At 44.7% G+C, this 15919-nt stretch overlaps 1 protein-coding gene across 4 annotated transcripts in view; it reads right to left on the reverse strand.

The window, feature by feature from the left end:
- Positions 1–15919, reverse strand: part of NEK10 (NIMA related kinase 10) — a 190718-nt gene that overhangs the window by 58594 nt on the left and 116205 nt on the right. For all 4 annotated transcript variants that reach the window (XR_014781490.1, XM_084794334.1, XM_084794333.1 and 1 more), the window contains exons 24-26: positions 14947–15076; positions 14289–14359; positions 8459–8672 (exon numbers count right to left, since the gene is read on the reverse strand). Coding sequence is in view for 3 of the 4 variants with exons in the window: in XM_084794334.1 (XP_084650460.1) it covers positions 8459–8672; positions 14289–14359; positions 14947–15076 (415 nt within the window). In the remaining variant the exon portion in view is untranslated. The remainder of the gene's footprint in view (positions 1–8458; positions 8673–14288; positions 14360–14946; positions 15077–15919) is intronic.

Consider the following 15919-nt stretch of genomic DNA (forward strand, 5'->3'; position numbering starts at 1 on the left):
ACTGGTGAAACACTGCTGTTTTCTTAAAACCTGATAAGCGAGGAGCACTTCTCAACAAGCCGATATTTCTTGGTTTCTGATCTTTCTTTTTTTTTTTTACATCATTGCATGTTGCATTTTCAGGGCCTTGGGAGAAATTCAGTCAGCAATTAACCAGATCATAAAAGCAAAATTGTTCACCAAAACACTGTCCTTTTAAAATCCATTATTCCCTGCAGGGCTTAATTTAATCTCTTAGCACAAGCTTTTAGCAGTAGGCTCAGCATTTGTGAATGACATATGGTATAATAAAAACAAGGTGAAATGGACAAATAAATAGCACATTTTAAAAAATCCAAGTGCACTAGAAAGATGAGCATCCAGATGCTTGCAAACTCTTCAGGTTCAGTACCCAGCTGTAAAGACGTCTGAGAATTTAAGAAAAAAAAAATTAAGTCTCTGTCGATAAAGTTTTCTAAGAACATAGACCATGTTGAGAGAGAAATCTAGTAACAGAATCCCATCGTGACGTGAGTTTGTGAAAAGACTCATGAATTTAAACACGATCTTTGCTGCTAAGCAGCACATCAGCCACTCTGCTCTCCAAGGGTGGCATTTCACAGGATGCACTGTGTGACATATGTAAGCTATCTGACCTATCACATTATCGTAAACATCTTTCATTCACAGAAAGCTGAAACTTCCTAGGACTCAAGCATCACCTCAACTATAGAGTAGTTTGCCAAAAAATCACCTATATGGGTTGTTTTATGAATGAGAATTTTTGTGGGCACGTGAGGGAAAGGACGAGAGACGGAGACGAATCCCAGACAGTGTGGATGAAAGCTGACTGAGTCTGTGGACACAGCTTTCTGTGCACAGCTGTGCTCCTGCACAATGAGGAGGATCTGTCTACAGTTGACAGCAGCTGCAGCCTGCACTCCGTGGTTCCAGCCTGCTCCTCCCACTCCTCTCCTTATGATGGTCTGAGCTACCCCCTCGGGCACATAAGAGCGTTCTTCCCAAGTCTGCTGGTGCAGGCCTGTGCTACACGTAGTAGCTAGAATCCTTAGTGGCCACGCATTAATGCCCTCTGCATTCAAAGTCACAGTGGTAAGCAGAAATGCCTGCCTACTATATGTTCCCCTGACACATGTCCTAGTGGCCCTGGGCCCTGGTAGGTAAACAATACAGAGGTGGCATCCTAGCTGAAGTATTGGCCGCTAGTGAAGACTGGGAGTTCTGAGGCATCCAGCCCTGTGGACTGGAGAGCTACAGGTTCTCAGCCTCTCCAATGTGTAGACAACTGTTGTTAGACTGCCCAGACCTTCCTGTGTAAGCCAATCTAGGGAACACTTTTGTTTGTTGGTTTTTGTTGTTGTTGTTGTTATTGTTGTTGTTGTTGGTTTTCAAGACAGGGTTTCTCTGTGTAGCTCTAGCTGTCCTAGAAGTCACTTTGTTGGCCAGGCTGGCCTTGAACTCACAGAGATCCACTTGTCTCCCTCTCCCACGTGCTTAGATTAAAGGTGTGCACCACTACCACCTGGGAAGAAGCCCTTTTATAATACAGAAATATTCCATTATTATGTTCCTCTATAGACCCTGCCTTACTTCTTCTTACTACAGCTATATGCATGTTAGCTGAGGTGAGCATCAGAGCAGACAAGTCGGCTGGAGCCTAGGGCCGTGACATACAGTGACAATATGTCAACATACAAGCATACAGTTGCTGTCTTAGAGTGGCTTGCGTGCTCTCCCATCCTACACGGCTGATACCAGACCATGATGCTGCAACCGGAATCAAGGAAAGTGGGGTGAAGAGCTCCTGTGAACAGGAAAAGGCTGTGGCAGATGGAAGTGGCTGGGTCAGAAAGGAAAATTCTGAAGTTCAAGGAGGGCAGGAGACAGAGCACAGTGACAGGCACAGTGACAGGCACAATGGCAGGCACAGTGACAGGCACAGTGGCAGGCACAGTGGCAGGCACAGTGACAGGCACAATGACAGGTACAGTGGCAGGCACAGTGACAGGCACAGTGACAGACAGGCACAGTGACAGGCACAATGGCAGGCACAGTGACAGGCACAGTGACAGGCACAGTGACAGGTACAGTGACAGAGCACAGTGATAGGTACAGTGGCAGGCACAGTGACAGGCACAGTGACAGGCTAGCTGCAAGTGACCCTGGCTTTACTCCTCTCAGCTGTTCCAGCACAGCTGAACCCCAACACTAGAGTCAGGAGTTAGTAGAAATACAGAAAGGGATTGAGGAAAGTCTGATTGCAGCCAGAGAAGGTGGGGCACTGAGCTAGCAGATTTTTCACCCCAGCATTGGGCTCCTGAATCTTTACTGGTAAACTCAAACAATTGGGATTTTTATTCTTTATAACAACAACAAGGAACAGGAGAGAAGGAAAACTGGGGAGCCACCTGATCTGGCATGACTGAGATAGTGCTTCTGACCCCCAGTGAGGTCCCCATGACATGTGTGTGGCATGGACAGGCATCTAAGACTCTCATGTGTCCCAGTGAGACTGTGGGTGCCAACCAAAGAGCTCACAGTCAGGTCTCAGAGAAGTGGCAGGAATAGGGACCCCCCCACACATACATTGGAGATGACACTTCAAGGGTCATGAGCACACATGACACAAACATTTAACAAAGACAGGTCAATGTCATCACACCACAGAAATAGGTTCACAGCAATGCAGCTCAGCAGAGGCCACCCATGGCATCCAGACATCCATGCCTCCCCACTGGCACAAGCATGCCTCAGCTCCTCCTATACTCAGCTGCCATCTTGGTAAGAGAAGATAGAGAACAGAATTCTCAAAATGGCTCTACAAGACAGATAAAAGCCACAGTGGCTACATTTACCTCGGGCAAGGTGGTTCAAAACCAAGTGACAAATTTGCATACTTAACCTTTATCCAAATTCCTGCGAAATAAAACATACACTCACAGTTGCTAATGCACTTGCCACACAACTATGGGGACATGAGTTCAGGTCCCCAGCACCCACGATGAAAGCTGAGCCTGGCATCCTGGTTGAGTGCACACCTACAATCCCAGTATTAATGCCTGCCTCTTATGTATTTATAGCTGTGAAGAACTAAACAACATCCTCCTTGCAATACCCACATCCATTTTCTGCCTCAGATCTAAAATAATTCCCATAGGGTAATGACGGTGGACTCAATGCATTGCAAATAGTGCCAGAACCCCAGACAAGACGTGACTGTCATGGTCTCTGACGTGAACCCCATATTCTCTCATCATTAGGCACTTGATGAATCAAGCTGCACTTTATTATATTCTAATTATTCTCATTCTTAACAGCCCTCTGCATCAGTCCTCAAATTGGAATTTCAGAAGTTAAAGGGAACTCCTTGCTTCACTTTCACAGTAGGCAACTGCCGTACCCAGTAGGAAGGTAGTTAATGAAGCTTCCTTGGCTCTTTTGAAATATGTATTTGTACTCATCTTTAGCAGCCTGTTATGAAAACGTCCATAATTAAGACTAAGTAAAGAATGGGGATAAATAGCACATGCCCCGTGAGATGGAAGTCTGCAGTGTCTTCTGTCAGTTTTGAGCTAATCTGCAGCATTCTAACCAATTCACCACAGAGCTCCTTCCAGGTGTGGGGGTCTGCAGTGTTCCTGTAATTTCTCTTCCCTTAGGCCCTCGTTCATAATGAGCTGTGTGGCTGCGTTATTGATACTCCCTGCTCTGGGACAGAGCGTACTTGGAGCAATCATAACATTGCTATGGAAAGCAGAGATGACATTAGACACAGTTGGAAATAGTAATGGAGAGGGAAACAGGACACGTGTAAACCTGGAAGCACAAAGGAGCTACGTGGGGGAGGTCAAGGAATACCGGGGGTAATAGCATAGAGAGAAGAGAGCGAAGATAGTTTAGAAGTGCCAGGATGATACTCAACTCTGCATATACTAATTGAAAAGTTTAATTAGAATAAAAACAACAAATAAAGAAGCAAATGGAAAGATAATAATAATTACAATAACGACTGGCACCCAGTGAGGGTAATGCAGACCAACTGCTTGCTTTCTTTTGATAAGATGCACTATCGGGTTCTTGCTGGTTCTTCAATAAAGCTGTGCTTTCCTCTTAGTACCTGGTTGATTCTGAAAGGGGAAGATTACCAGCATGCTTAAGATAGTATGAGAAGTGTTTTGTGTTCCTTTAAGGCAGTCACAGAAGCTTGGTTTGAAGTCAAGCATCTCTCAGTGGTCCATAAAGACTGAACATTCCATGAAGCACCTCCGGCTGGACCAGGGACCCAGTGAATGTGTTTATCCACATGACTGACATGCCCTGGTTTACTGTAGAGCCGTCACTTGCATAAGGCACCACAGGCATTACACGTTTGATATTACTGACGCCATCTTAAATTGTATGCCACACAGCGAGGACACGAGCCATGGGAACTACAAACAAGGTACGCTTGTTTTCTTTCCCTTCTTTTTAAGTTGTGTTTGGTATGTGTGAGTGCTACGCTACAGGTGCATGCCATGGTACGTGTGTGGAAGTCAGAGGAGAACCTGCAGGAATCACTTCTCTCCTCCCACCATCTGCATTTCTAGGATCTCGTTCTAATCATCATGCTTGGTGACTTACTACTGACTCTAGGTACCCCATCTTAGTAAGCCCCAAGCTATTCCTAGTGGCTGCGTGCTACATCTCTGTAGCCCCATGCTTGCTTACCTACGCTCAGTGGCCCCATCTTTGTGTTGAGGCAGGGTTGCTTAGAGGACTGGAGTTCATGGGGCAGGCTAGGCTGGCTGGACACTGGGCTCTAGTGATCTGCCTTTCTCCACCTTACCAACGTTGGGATTATAAGCATTTGCCAGTGCTATTGTTGCTGTTGCTGTGTGTTTTTATCTGTGCACGGTGCATGCGCGGGCCTTGAGTGGATGCCGTGGTACACATGTGGAGATCAGAGGACAATTTTGTGGATTCGCTTCTCCACATATGCCTTTGCATGAGTTCTGGGGACCACTCTCCAGTTGACAAGCAGCCCCCATCAAGAGGTTTTGTCCTGTATTTTTTTTTTATGTGAGTGGTTGTTATGCATTGATTTTCTTTGAACTAAAACGTTCCCTCCAGAAATGAATGAAGAAGCCCCTGAGACTAGGGCAGGAAATAACTCACAAGTAACGATAAGTTCCTGAGTTAATAGGACTCTCAAGGCCTTTCCTGAAGACGACGGAAGCAGAAATACGCTCACTGGGAAGAGGAGACGCTCCCACCACCAGCAAGCTCCCTGCAAGTCACACAAAGGACTACGAGGGTGCAGCCACCATGAATTGTCACCATGCTGGGGTGGCCCTTTGGCAGTACAGCTGCTGTATTTAGATCATGTCTGCATTGCTAAGCAACCCCTCATATATATTCCAGTAAGTAACCCCAGTAAATGCATTAGGTTTGCTAAATCAGACTCTGGCAAAAACATTCCTTCATTCTGCTCTTGGTGTCCTATCTGGAGTGAGTGCGCACTTCTCACTTCTCCCAGGAGTCACACAGTGGTGCCAGGATTGAACCTAGGTCCTCAGGCTTGCAAGGGAAGCACTTTGTTGACAACATCTCCACCCTTGTTTCCTTTTTTTTTTTTTTAAGTTTTTAAGCATTTTACTTATTATTTTTATGGATGTGGGTGGTTTGCCTGCTTATGTGTCTGTGTACTGCATGCAGACAGTACTCACAGAGGCCAGAGTCAAGCTGCAGACTCCCTAGGACTAAAATTATAGATGGTTGTGAGCCACCACGTGGGTGCTGGGAATTGAACTTTGGTCTTCTGGGAGATCAGCCAGGTTCTTTTTTTTTTTTTTTTGGTTTTTTTCGAGACAGGGTTTCTCTGTGTGGCCTTGGCTGTCCTGGACTCACTTTGTAGACCAGGCTGGCCTCGAACTCACAGTGATCCACCTGCCTCTGCCTCCCGAGTGCTGGGATTAAAGGCGTGCGCCACCACGCCCGGCTCAGCCAGGTTCTTTTAATGGCTCAGCCATCCCCCCAGATACTCTCTCTCTCTCTCTCTCTCTCTCTCTCTCTCTCTCTCTCTCTCTCTCTCTCTCTCTCTCTGCTTTATTAAGTATAAGTCCTGAGATTTTGGTTTTTCAACAGAAAATACACTACAGTGATGCTTATGTGAATAGTATTGCCTAACTGCAGGTCACATGGGTCAGTAATTTTTACACCACAGCTTCTTCAAGATATAAGTTCTTTAAAAAGAAAAATATCATGCTAACAATTAAATAAAAGAATTACTATTATACTCGTATTTAAATAAATTAGACCTTTCAAGGGTTGTACTTTGACTTTTGAAGTTACACTGTAGATTTCAACACATTAATTTTTTAATCCTAATATTCTCTGAAGCTGGTAAATACTCTTCAAAACCCCTCCTTTGACTGTACCAACTGCCCTGTATTCTGGCCTCAGCCTGAGAGTCTGATGTCTCCAGTTGAAGCTGATCTCCAAACACATAAGGACAGATTGATGAGTAAAATCGTGTGCATCTGGGATTTGCTAAACTGATCTGAGAACGGCGAGGACTGGGGAGTAGATGGATCAGAAGGGACAGAAATGAGCTCTGAGGAGTCAGATGCTGGTGCTGGGGGAGGAAGAAACATTTTGCTGATATGTTTGAGAGCTTCCACAGATATATTTTTATAGATTAGAACTAAAAATAAATACATAAAATGGTCCTTCTCAAGGTGGTTTGCTAAAGATAAGAGGATTTCTCTTGTTCAATTTTAAGTGAAATCTTCCTACCCCCACATGAATGTAATAAACACTGACCCTTTCGTGTCCAACTGGAAACCCGCTAAGAGCTCTGCAGTGCAAAATTAATGCCAGGCCACAAACTCTTCGGCAGATAAGACAAAGGAGCAGCTAAGTCTCTCGCATCTATGAAAAACATAAACATGTGTGGAAGAATGTCTCATCCTGCTGCCTGGCTTTATGATGGAAACCAGGTGGAAAATAATGAGCAAATGAGCCCTGCTCTCCACGCGGGGCCCAGCAGCAAAGAGAGCCACGGTTGTCCCCTCGTAATAGCAGGAAGCCATGGTAGATCAGCCTCGAGGTCACAGTTGGACTCAGCAGTTAAAGTAATGAGGATGAATCTCCCCCAAACACAAAACTATGAAATCCTCGACTTTGAGATTCGCAAATACCTCCACAGCAGTGACAACAAAACTGACTCTGCAGCAGTGAAGGCAGCTCACACCACAGCAGTGAGGATGAGCTCACTCCACAGCAACGAAGGCAATTTACACCACAGCAGTGAGGACAAGCTCACTCCACAGCAGCGAAGGCGACTCACACCACAGCAGTAAAGACAAAGCTCACTCCACAGCAGTAAAGGTGACTCACACCACAGCAGTGAGGAAGAGCTCCCTCCACAGCAGCATTTTCCTTCTCTCTAGAACACACTCTTTGAAAGGCTGCTACTCAGGGTGTCAGAGCTGTCTCTTCTTTGAGGTTGACTGCTTGCTTCATTTGCTCACAGAGAGCACGTCCTTAGCACAGTGAGAAGGAACCAATGACCAGATATGATGAGCAAGAATGATCCTTGGGGTCCTATTGCCTGGAATCCCACCTTCAGAACAGAAGGCAGCACTTTCAGTGCCTGCTGAGGTGGTGTCCAAAGCAGTCAGCCACTGCCAAGGTCCAGGAAGGGAAAGTAGGACTGAACAAAACCATTGTCAGCCACCACGTGCCCAAGTGAAACTTTGAATCCTTCACACTATGCTCACACTATAATCTACAGATCAAAGAAAACTGCAAGGAAAAAGTCAAAAGTGTTCAGATTTGAGGTTCTGCAACAGGTCCTTACAAAAGCAGTAAGCACAGAGGTTACACAGACCAGCGAGAAACATTGAAAGGCAAATATTTTCTACTCTGACTGAGCTTACATGTTTATCCTAACTGTAACACAACAACTAAGGAAAATAAATATTTACACACACTAGGTGCTACACACAGACTGTTAGCTTAACATGAAGACTCTCTAAGAGCACTTCCTGATAGTAGACAGTAAATTATGGATAAGTTCTGTGGAAGATAAGTAATTCTGAATTATTTAAATTTACTTATAGAAAATAATAATGGATGCAAAGGTTACTTTATAACGACTAAATGTTTGAGCTTTTGGCTGTTGTCCTTACTTTAGGCAAGTTTTCCTTAAGACAAACATGAAGAACTTTAGACAGACTTTTTTTTTTTTTAAGATTCATTTATTATTTATACTGTATTCTGCCTGTATGTACCCCTGCAGGCCAGAAGAGGGCACCAGATCTCATTATAGATGGTCATGAGCCACCCTGTGGTTGCTGGGAATTGAACTCCAGACCTTTGGAAGAGCAGGTGGCGCTCTTAACCACTGAGCCATCTCTCTAGCCCCCTAGACAGACTATTACAAGGCCCCATGGAGGACCAAGAGTTTTCTACTTACCTGCGACAGCAGGGCCAGCTCATGGTGGCACGTGACAGCGTTCCTGTTGGCTTCCATAAAATATCTCTGTGTGCGCCTCCGCTCCCGCTCCAGTTTCCTCTCCAAGGCCAGCTGGGATGTGGCTAAGTTGTCTAAATACTTCATCATGACATCTGACACCAGGGAACAAACTTCTACAATATCTGGACGCGCTTCCGCATCGGGAGTGAGGCATCTAAGAGAAGACACGGTAACTGTAACAGAGGTCCTTCATTGGTGGGATGGCATGGGGGGGGGGGGGAGGGGCGGGGGGAGGAGGTCAAGTTTAGTGCAACTGCTTGTCCATCATGGAATCTGCACCCAAGAGCAGCTGGGACAGGACGAGCATCAGACAGAGCTCTGAATCCAGCACTTCTCAAAAGACATCTGAACTTCAGGGAAGGAGGGCAGCTGGAGGGCTTTGCACTGGAGCTCAGACGCAAGGCTTGTAGGCTAGCCTTGGTCCTCCCAGGCCTCTTCTCCCAGTGAAGGAAGGGGCCATCTTCGCCTGTATGCTTGACTACCTTCTAAATCAGCCCAACTCACTAGTGAGATGTGTATAGTGTCAAAAGTAAAATCCCAGCACTTAGGAGCCTGAGTCAGGAAGAGCATGAGTTTGAGGCCAACCTGGGTTTCCTTTTGTTTAAAAGGAAACAAAAATGTTATTTTAATATATTTTTAATTTTTTTTTAAATTATAGCTTATTTTGGCATACAAAAGAGCAGTTTACCACCTGAGAGAATCTGAGCTAAAAATGAAAAGTGGGCATGTAAAAGCTGATAAAATATGAGAGAGGAAGCATTTGACCTTCCTTGTAATTGGCTATTAGCACCATCATTCATTTTAAGGCCAGCAGAGTTGTGGATACTCAATGTGTCTGATAAATTTCATCTTACTAGGTCTTGTTGATGAGGGTCTTATGCTAATAATCTGTGTTTTGTTTCTGACTTAGGTTGGGATACGCTGTTTCGAACAGTCTTCATTGGAATATGTCTACATTGTCGCACATTTTTCTTAAGAAGTTTTGCTTAAGTAACTTGACCTATTAAGTGCTTAGGTCTCTGTGGTTTGGGAAGCAGGCAGCAGCATCAGACATACGGAAGTGAGCGCCACTCACATCCGTCTAGGTCAGTCAGAAGGCTGTTTGCACAGCCGTGGAATCTATTAGCAAGACCACTGCACTGTCTGCATTTCAGTTTATAAACTACTGCGTGATGGGATTTTAATGTTCTAATTCATCAGTACACTGCAAGCTTCTTAAGAGGAAAGGCTATGTCTGTCTCTTCATAATGACTTTAGCAGTTGAGATGGAATCTGGCTCCTGAGGAGACCTGGGTAAATGAGCAACTGAATCCATGAATAAGTGAACACTGCCTATCACCTAAAGAATTCACCCATCCTTAACCAAGATGCCTGGACATAGGCTTTGGGACTTCCAGAAACACACTAGCAATTGTTTTTGTGTAGCTCTATTGCTCACCGGAATATTTCAGACACATCCTTCGGGGACACATGCATGCTAATGTCTGGCATATGGTACTCTCCAAAGACTCTCTAACCAAATAAGCACAAAATGATGTTTTGGGTGGGTCGGGGAGGGGGCGAGGGACTGGAATATTCCTTTCATTCAGTAGCTTTTTGCTCCAGTCAGAGACAAGATGGAAAACAGTGCAAGGGATAGTGTTGAAATATCCTCACTTCATGTTTTGTGCAGCAGAGAGCTGAAGGCAAGGTGAGCCTGCAAGGATTCCCTTGTTTTTAGAGCTCATGACGGGCTTGGCTCTCTAATCACCACGTCTGCTCGGAAACAAAACACCAGACAGCTTCTGCAGCCAGGCACAGAGCAAACCTCACAGGCTGGGAATAGTTAGTGGAAAAGAAAAGGGAAAGAAAGAAAGGCAGGAAAGGAAGCCGCCGCCGCACTGCTGCCTCCACAGCGCCACCGTGCGATGATAGTAAAAATAGCAACGCTGCTACCAGGCAGAGCAAGGAGACATAGTCTGGTTTTGCTCCAGACTCCTCAGGGTGGCTTCAGGGGTTGCTTCATTATTATCCCAATTTAAAAGATTGCTTAGGAAAGAAAAGTTTCAAGGATAAGATTGTGAATACACCATGTAACCAGGAATAGGGGAAGACTACATGTTAGAAATGCACTTATTATGGGTTGTGCTTGACAAGAATGTGCAAAGTAAACGTGCTTGGAAACTCAAGAAACGAGGTGTGTGTGACTGGAAATACCACGGAGTTTAAGGATGACTATAAGAGTTACTCCTGGCCTGGAATGTCAGCAGCCAGCCAGGAGGCTGAGAACGGAGGATAATGAGCCCCAGGCTAGCCTGGCTTAAATAGCAGGATCCTATCTTAAAAAAAAAAAAAAAAAATCAGGTTCAGGGGTTGTTTTGTATTCCAAGGCTCTGACAAGTTGCTGGCAACTGGCTCTGAACCTAGTAACTTGCTGAGTCATTGAAGATTATTAAGAACTCAGTTTTTATATAACCTTGCACCAATATTTTTTAAAAACTGAGAGACTAAGGAAGTGGGAAATCATAAATTGTTCTCTAATTCTTCTGAAATTTAGTTTTCCAACACTAAAAATTCAAAGCAAATTAAATAAATATACAGTTCATTTAATTCACAATAAATTTTGGCTTGAAGTTTCCTAAAGAAAAAAACTTTCTTTATGCAAATGGAGATAATTAGGGATCTTAAATAACTTTAAATGAAAATAACGTCTGTTATAGCACACCCTGGCAGCCAGCTGTAAAGTTAGATTGCCAGGTCTAACTTATTGTCATTTCTTAGTATTTTAAATTATAAACACCTTGAAAAGCATTTCATCAGCGCCTTCATAGATGGAGCAGTGGATTAGGCACTTGTCCACAGAGGGGTGAGGACCAGAGTTTAAATCCCAAGAACCCCTATGAAAGCCACACCCAGAGAGAAATTGAGCAACTAGACTACCTAACTGCTGACCTCTGCATTCAACTGACTCAGCCTCAGCAAACAAGATAAAGAATGGTCAAGAAAGGCATCAAGCATCAACATTGGCCTCCAGATACATGTGTGCGCGCGCGCGCGCGCGCACACACACACACACACACACACATATGTGTGAACATGTATACAAGCATACATACATGCATGCACATCACACATTCATATACATGCAAAACAACAGCAACAAATCATTTCGTCCGAGTCACTGATAAGCACCATTCATCCTTTAAAATATCATGATGGCAGAGAACTCAGAACCTACCATGAAGCCTCTTCCTGTGCCCCCCACTGCCCCCACAAGCTTCCTCCAGGCAGCCATTGCTAATCTTGGGGTGTCCTTCTTGATGGTGGCCTGTCCTTATCTTGCTGGTGACATTTACCCTTTTCCTGGTCTTGCTTCCACATCTCAAAGGTGTAACTGAATAAATCCAACTCTTCATATCTCCAACATCAGTCCACTTCTCCAGCCAATAGATGTGGTTTTAGCCATCTTAGCACTATACCCACAATGTGTAGTCCACAGTGCAAGCAACATTTCCTCACCTGCCTACACCTCTTCATCAGCATCACTATTAGCTCTCATATAAAATGAATCTCATTTTCCTCCCTCTTCCTTACTCTCTGTCTGTTCCTCATGAGCCCACCAACATGAGAGTTGCTAAGGAAGATGCTGTCACTATGTGCCACTCTGCTTGTCACCCTTGGTTCCACCAAATGACGAAACATAGAACCCTTGACCAGCATCTTCAGTACATAGAGGTCTGCTAGGACCAAGATGTTCTATAGAATCCAAGGCTCATAAGATTAGATCAGTGTTAGATAAACATGGAAAAGATTTAAAAGAATGATTCTCCAAATAGATGAGATATTAACCAGCAAAGAGCAATGGACTTGCAAGAGTAACCAAAGGGCCAGGGGAATGGCCACTCTAGACTGCCAACAGCAGTTCACTGGAGGTGGTGATACATGCAGGGTAGACATGAAGCCAGAGTTTCAGAGTCCTTGCAAAAGGCAGAAACTTGCCCATCTAGGGCAATGCTAGAACTTTTAACATCCAAAAAAAAAAAAAAAAAAGATTCGGTTCAGCTTGGTGGAGCAGAGAAATAATGTTGGTTCCATGCAAGTACCAAGATGGCCTTGACAATGAGTTATCAGCCATGACTTCCAACAACCAGTGTTGACTGAAGGTCTGGTCTGTGCCAGGCACTCTTCTGCAATAGCCGGGTCAGAACCAGGGTAAAAAGTGTCTGCTTTTAAGTTTAGTTTGTAGAGGAAAGACATCAACAAGCAAGCATGAGTGTGCCTGAGTGTGATGTTTTAGGGGCATTAGTTACTTTTTTGTTGCTGTCACCAAATATTAATACCTGACCAAAAGCGGCCTAGAGAATGAAGGGAGGGCTCATTTGGTCCTGCTTGAGGGCATCCCATCATCTGCACGGTAGAACAACAGAGTGGCGGGAAACGTGAGTGGCTCCTGGTCCAGTGCCTGGCAAGGCTTTGCGTTCCTTCCTGGAGCTGCAAGAGCTGGGCATTCATGCAAACTCCAGTTTTCAAAACTCTTCCCACTGAGCTCTGCTTATGACACTCAGGGCCTTCTTTACCTCGTGGATCCAAGCTCTTCCATATTTGGTCCACAAACCAGTTACACAAAGCTCTACAAACAGTGCGCTCAGGCTTCCCACAGCAAGAGTGGTGCCACTCTCGGTACCAACTCTGTGTATTAGTCTTTTTCCCTTGGTGTCACAACCAAGTTACCAGACAAAGTAACACAAGGAAAAAGGGGGTGTTTGGGCTCATCACTGAAGAGGGGACACAGTCCACCATGAGAGGGCAGATAGCATGAAGACAGGAGTGTGGTGTGACTACACTCACTGTGTAAGGAGAGAAAATATTGGTGTTCAGCCCCCCTTTCTTTCTCTGCAATTTGGGATAGCATCTCATTTGCCCAAAGTCAGGGTGGGTCAGCTCTCATTAGCTCAAACTTTCTGGGCATTCTTCCACAGATATACCTAACAGTATGCCCCTAATTTTATTCCAAATCCATGTAGCTTTACAACAAGGGTTAATAGTCATAGAACGACTGACACTGAGATTTTATAAAGTGGGCTGGAGTGCACTGAGGCAGGAGAGTGGTCAGAGTTGTTTTCCTGGTTTGAGATGTTTCTGTGGCAATCCAAGGGAAGTGAGGGCAAGAACCATGCATATGTCTGAAAGGATCAGCGTGGGGGGGGGGGAGTGGTAATGAGGGGAGTAGCTGGGACCTCCAGAGCAGCAGGTAGGAAGGATCTGAGTGTGAGGCATTCAAGGAGGATTCCTGCAGTCAGGAGGAATAGTCAGCCCCTCTGGGAGTACAGAGGGCAACAACCTTTCCTAAACTCCTGCAATTTTAATGAGGAGAGCTTCTCATTTTCACTTGAGAACTTAGTATAAAATACAGTATTGCAAGCTTTTAAAAATAACTGCAGTTTAATCACTTAGCACATAGCTTTTTTTAGCTTATTATTTTTTCTGTATGCATATTTCATAAAAATAGGTTTTCATAGTTTTTGTTTTGCTTGGTTTTACATCACATACATTTTTCATGTTGACATAAAGTCTTATAGATAGGCCTAATGGCTGTACAACATCTCACGTTCCTCTTGGATGTCCCAGTGGTTTTCAAAGAACCACTATTACTAATGATGTTTAAATACCTTGCTAGGTTTGGATTACCTGGAGATACTTTCATAAGCATTTACCTATAAGTAATGAATATAGAGAAGAGTGAGAGATTTTATGATGGCTGCTAAATGTTATAAGCTATGAGACTATTTACCTGCTAATGGTATCTGTCACTTTTTCAGAGTAGATGCCTTCTGGCACTGGTTCATACACAGCCTCCACTATCTGCAAGAAAAACAGGAAACAGCGACAGTGTCAAAGGACCATGGTTTCTATGGGCAGCCATCCGTGGCTACGATGTAGATTGATAATAAATTAATATAACTTCACATACAAATTTTAATCAGGAATGAAAACATGCCAAGAAATGAAAACTAATGCCGATTAGACAGTTCAAGAATTCAGAATCATCTTCTCTAAGCTAAGGTAAAGTTAACCTTGGGCTCATGATAAAGTGATTCGTGGGATAATATAATATGGTGGCATGTGGGCCTAGGGTAGGGGCTGGGGTGTAGTTTAATGGGAAAGCAGCTGCCTAGCATGTGCTAGGACCTCGGTTCCATCTCCACCACCATAATGAAACAGTCATGAGGAATTTGTTTTCATAACGTTATACGACAAATGACCATAGTCAAGTAGAAGTGATGTGAAGTGCAGTAGCTGTTTAGATGAGGGGAGATAAGGTAGACTGGGTCATGTAGGAAATCAAACAATGCATGCTTTTAACTGTCAGTGGTATAAGTCGCAAGGGTTGGGGGAAGACAGGATGTGTCACTTAGCAACAGGAGGCCCTTTTGTTTGCAGTGGCCTACTTTAGTCGCCAAGGAGAGCATGTTGGTGCTACAGAAGGGAGGACTCAGAGTCGCCATCTGATAGAGGATGCAGCCAGCAGCCCAGACATCAGCCTTCTCTCCATACGGCTCACTCTTCAGGACCTCTGGGCTGAAACACATAAGGGATGTTAATACATACTGAGGAAGGGAAATAAATCAGTCACTGCTGGAAGAAGACCAGTGTTCAAGTTGGTGGTGTTGATAAAAAAAAAAAAAAAAAACAAATAAATGGACATGAAAATGACTCCTAATGACTTTGCGCTTTACCCATAATTCTCTCAACCCTTCTCAGTGAAGCATCTCCTTACAGAGGACAGCAAATAACACAGAGACCCTCAACTAGACAGTCTACAGATAATAAGAGAGTGTGGGGTGTTCAGTCCTAAGTGAAAAATACATATTGCAGTTTGTTCCCCATGAGGCACAGGGATTTTCACAGAAGAGGTGGCAAAAAGATGGCAGGTAAGAGGTAAGAACCGAAGATGGCAGCACTGATTGCACACTGTGTCCAATTAGCATGAAAACCAGGACTGCACAGCAACCTAAAGACCAAACTGAGAGCTACAAAACACCAGTGCTATTGATTCCCAGGTGAGAGGGATCCACATTGTGTGGGGCATGGGTAGGCCCGACCCCTGACCACCCAGCTAAACCACAGAAAAATCCTGGGGACAGCCCACATTAGCCACCATCTTGGGAAGGACTGTGGGATATCCAATACAGCTCCAGGCTGTCACTGCCCATCTACTTTTTGCGGGGTCTGGGACAGGGAGCGGACAGGCAGAGTTGAGTCCAAGCACCGGACACAATCCACATTAGCTGCCTTCTGAGAAAGAGTGTGGGGAACCCAAACAACTTTGAGCTCTGATCACTCTCAGCATCCCCAGCTGCTTGCCGGCCTAGTCCAGCTGGGTTACAGAGAAGATAAGCAGAGCACTGCCATCTCGAGAGG

Source organism: Acomys minous (genome assembly GCF_964271855.1).
Source record: "Acomys minous genome assembly, chromosome: 9".
Classification (NCBI taxonomy): Eukaryota; Metazoa; Chordata; class Mammalia; order Rodentia; family Muridae; genus Acomys; species Acomys minous.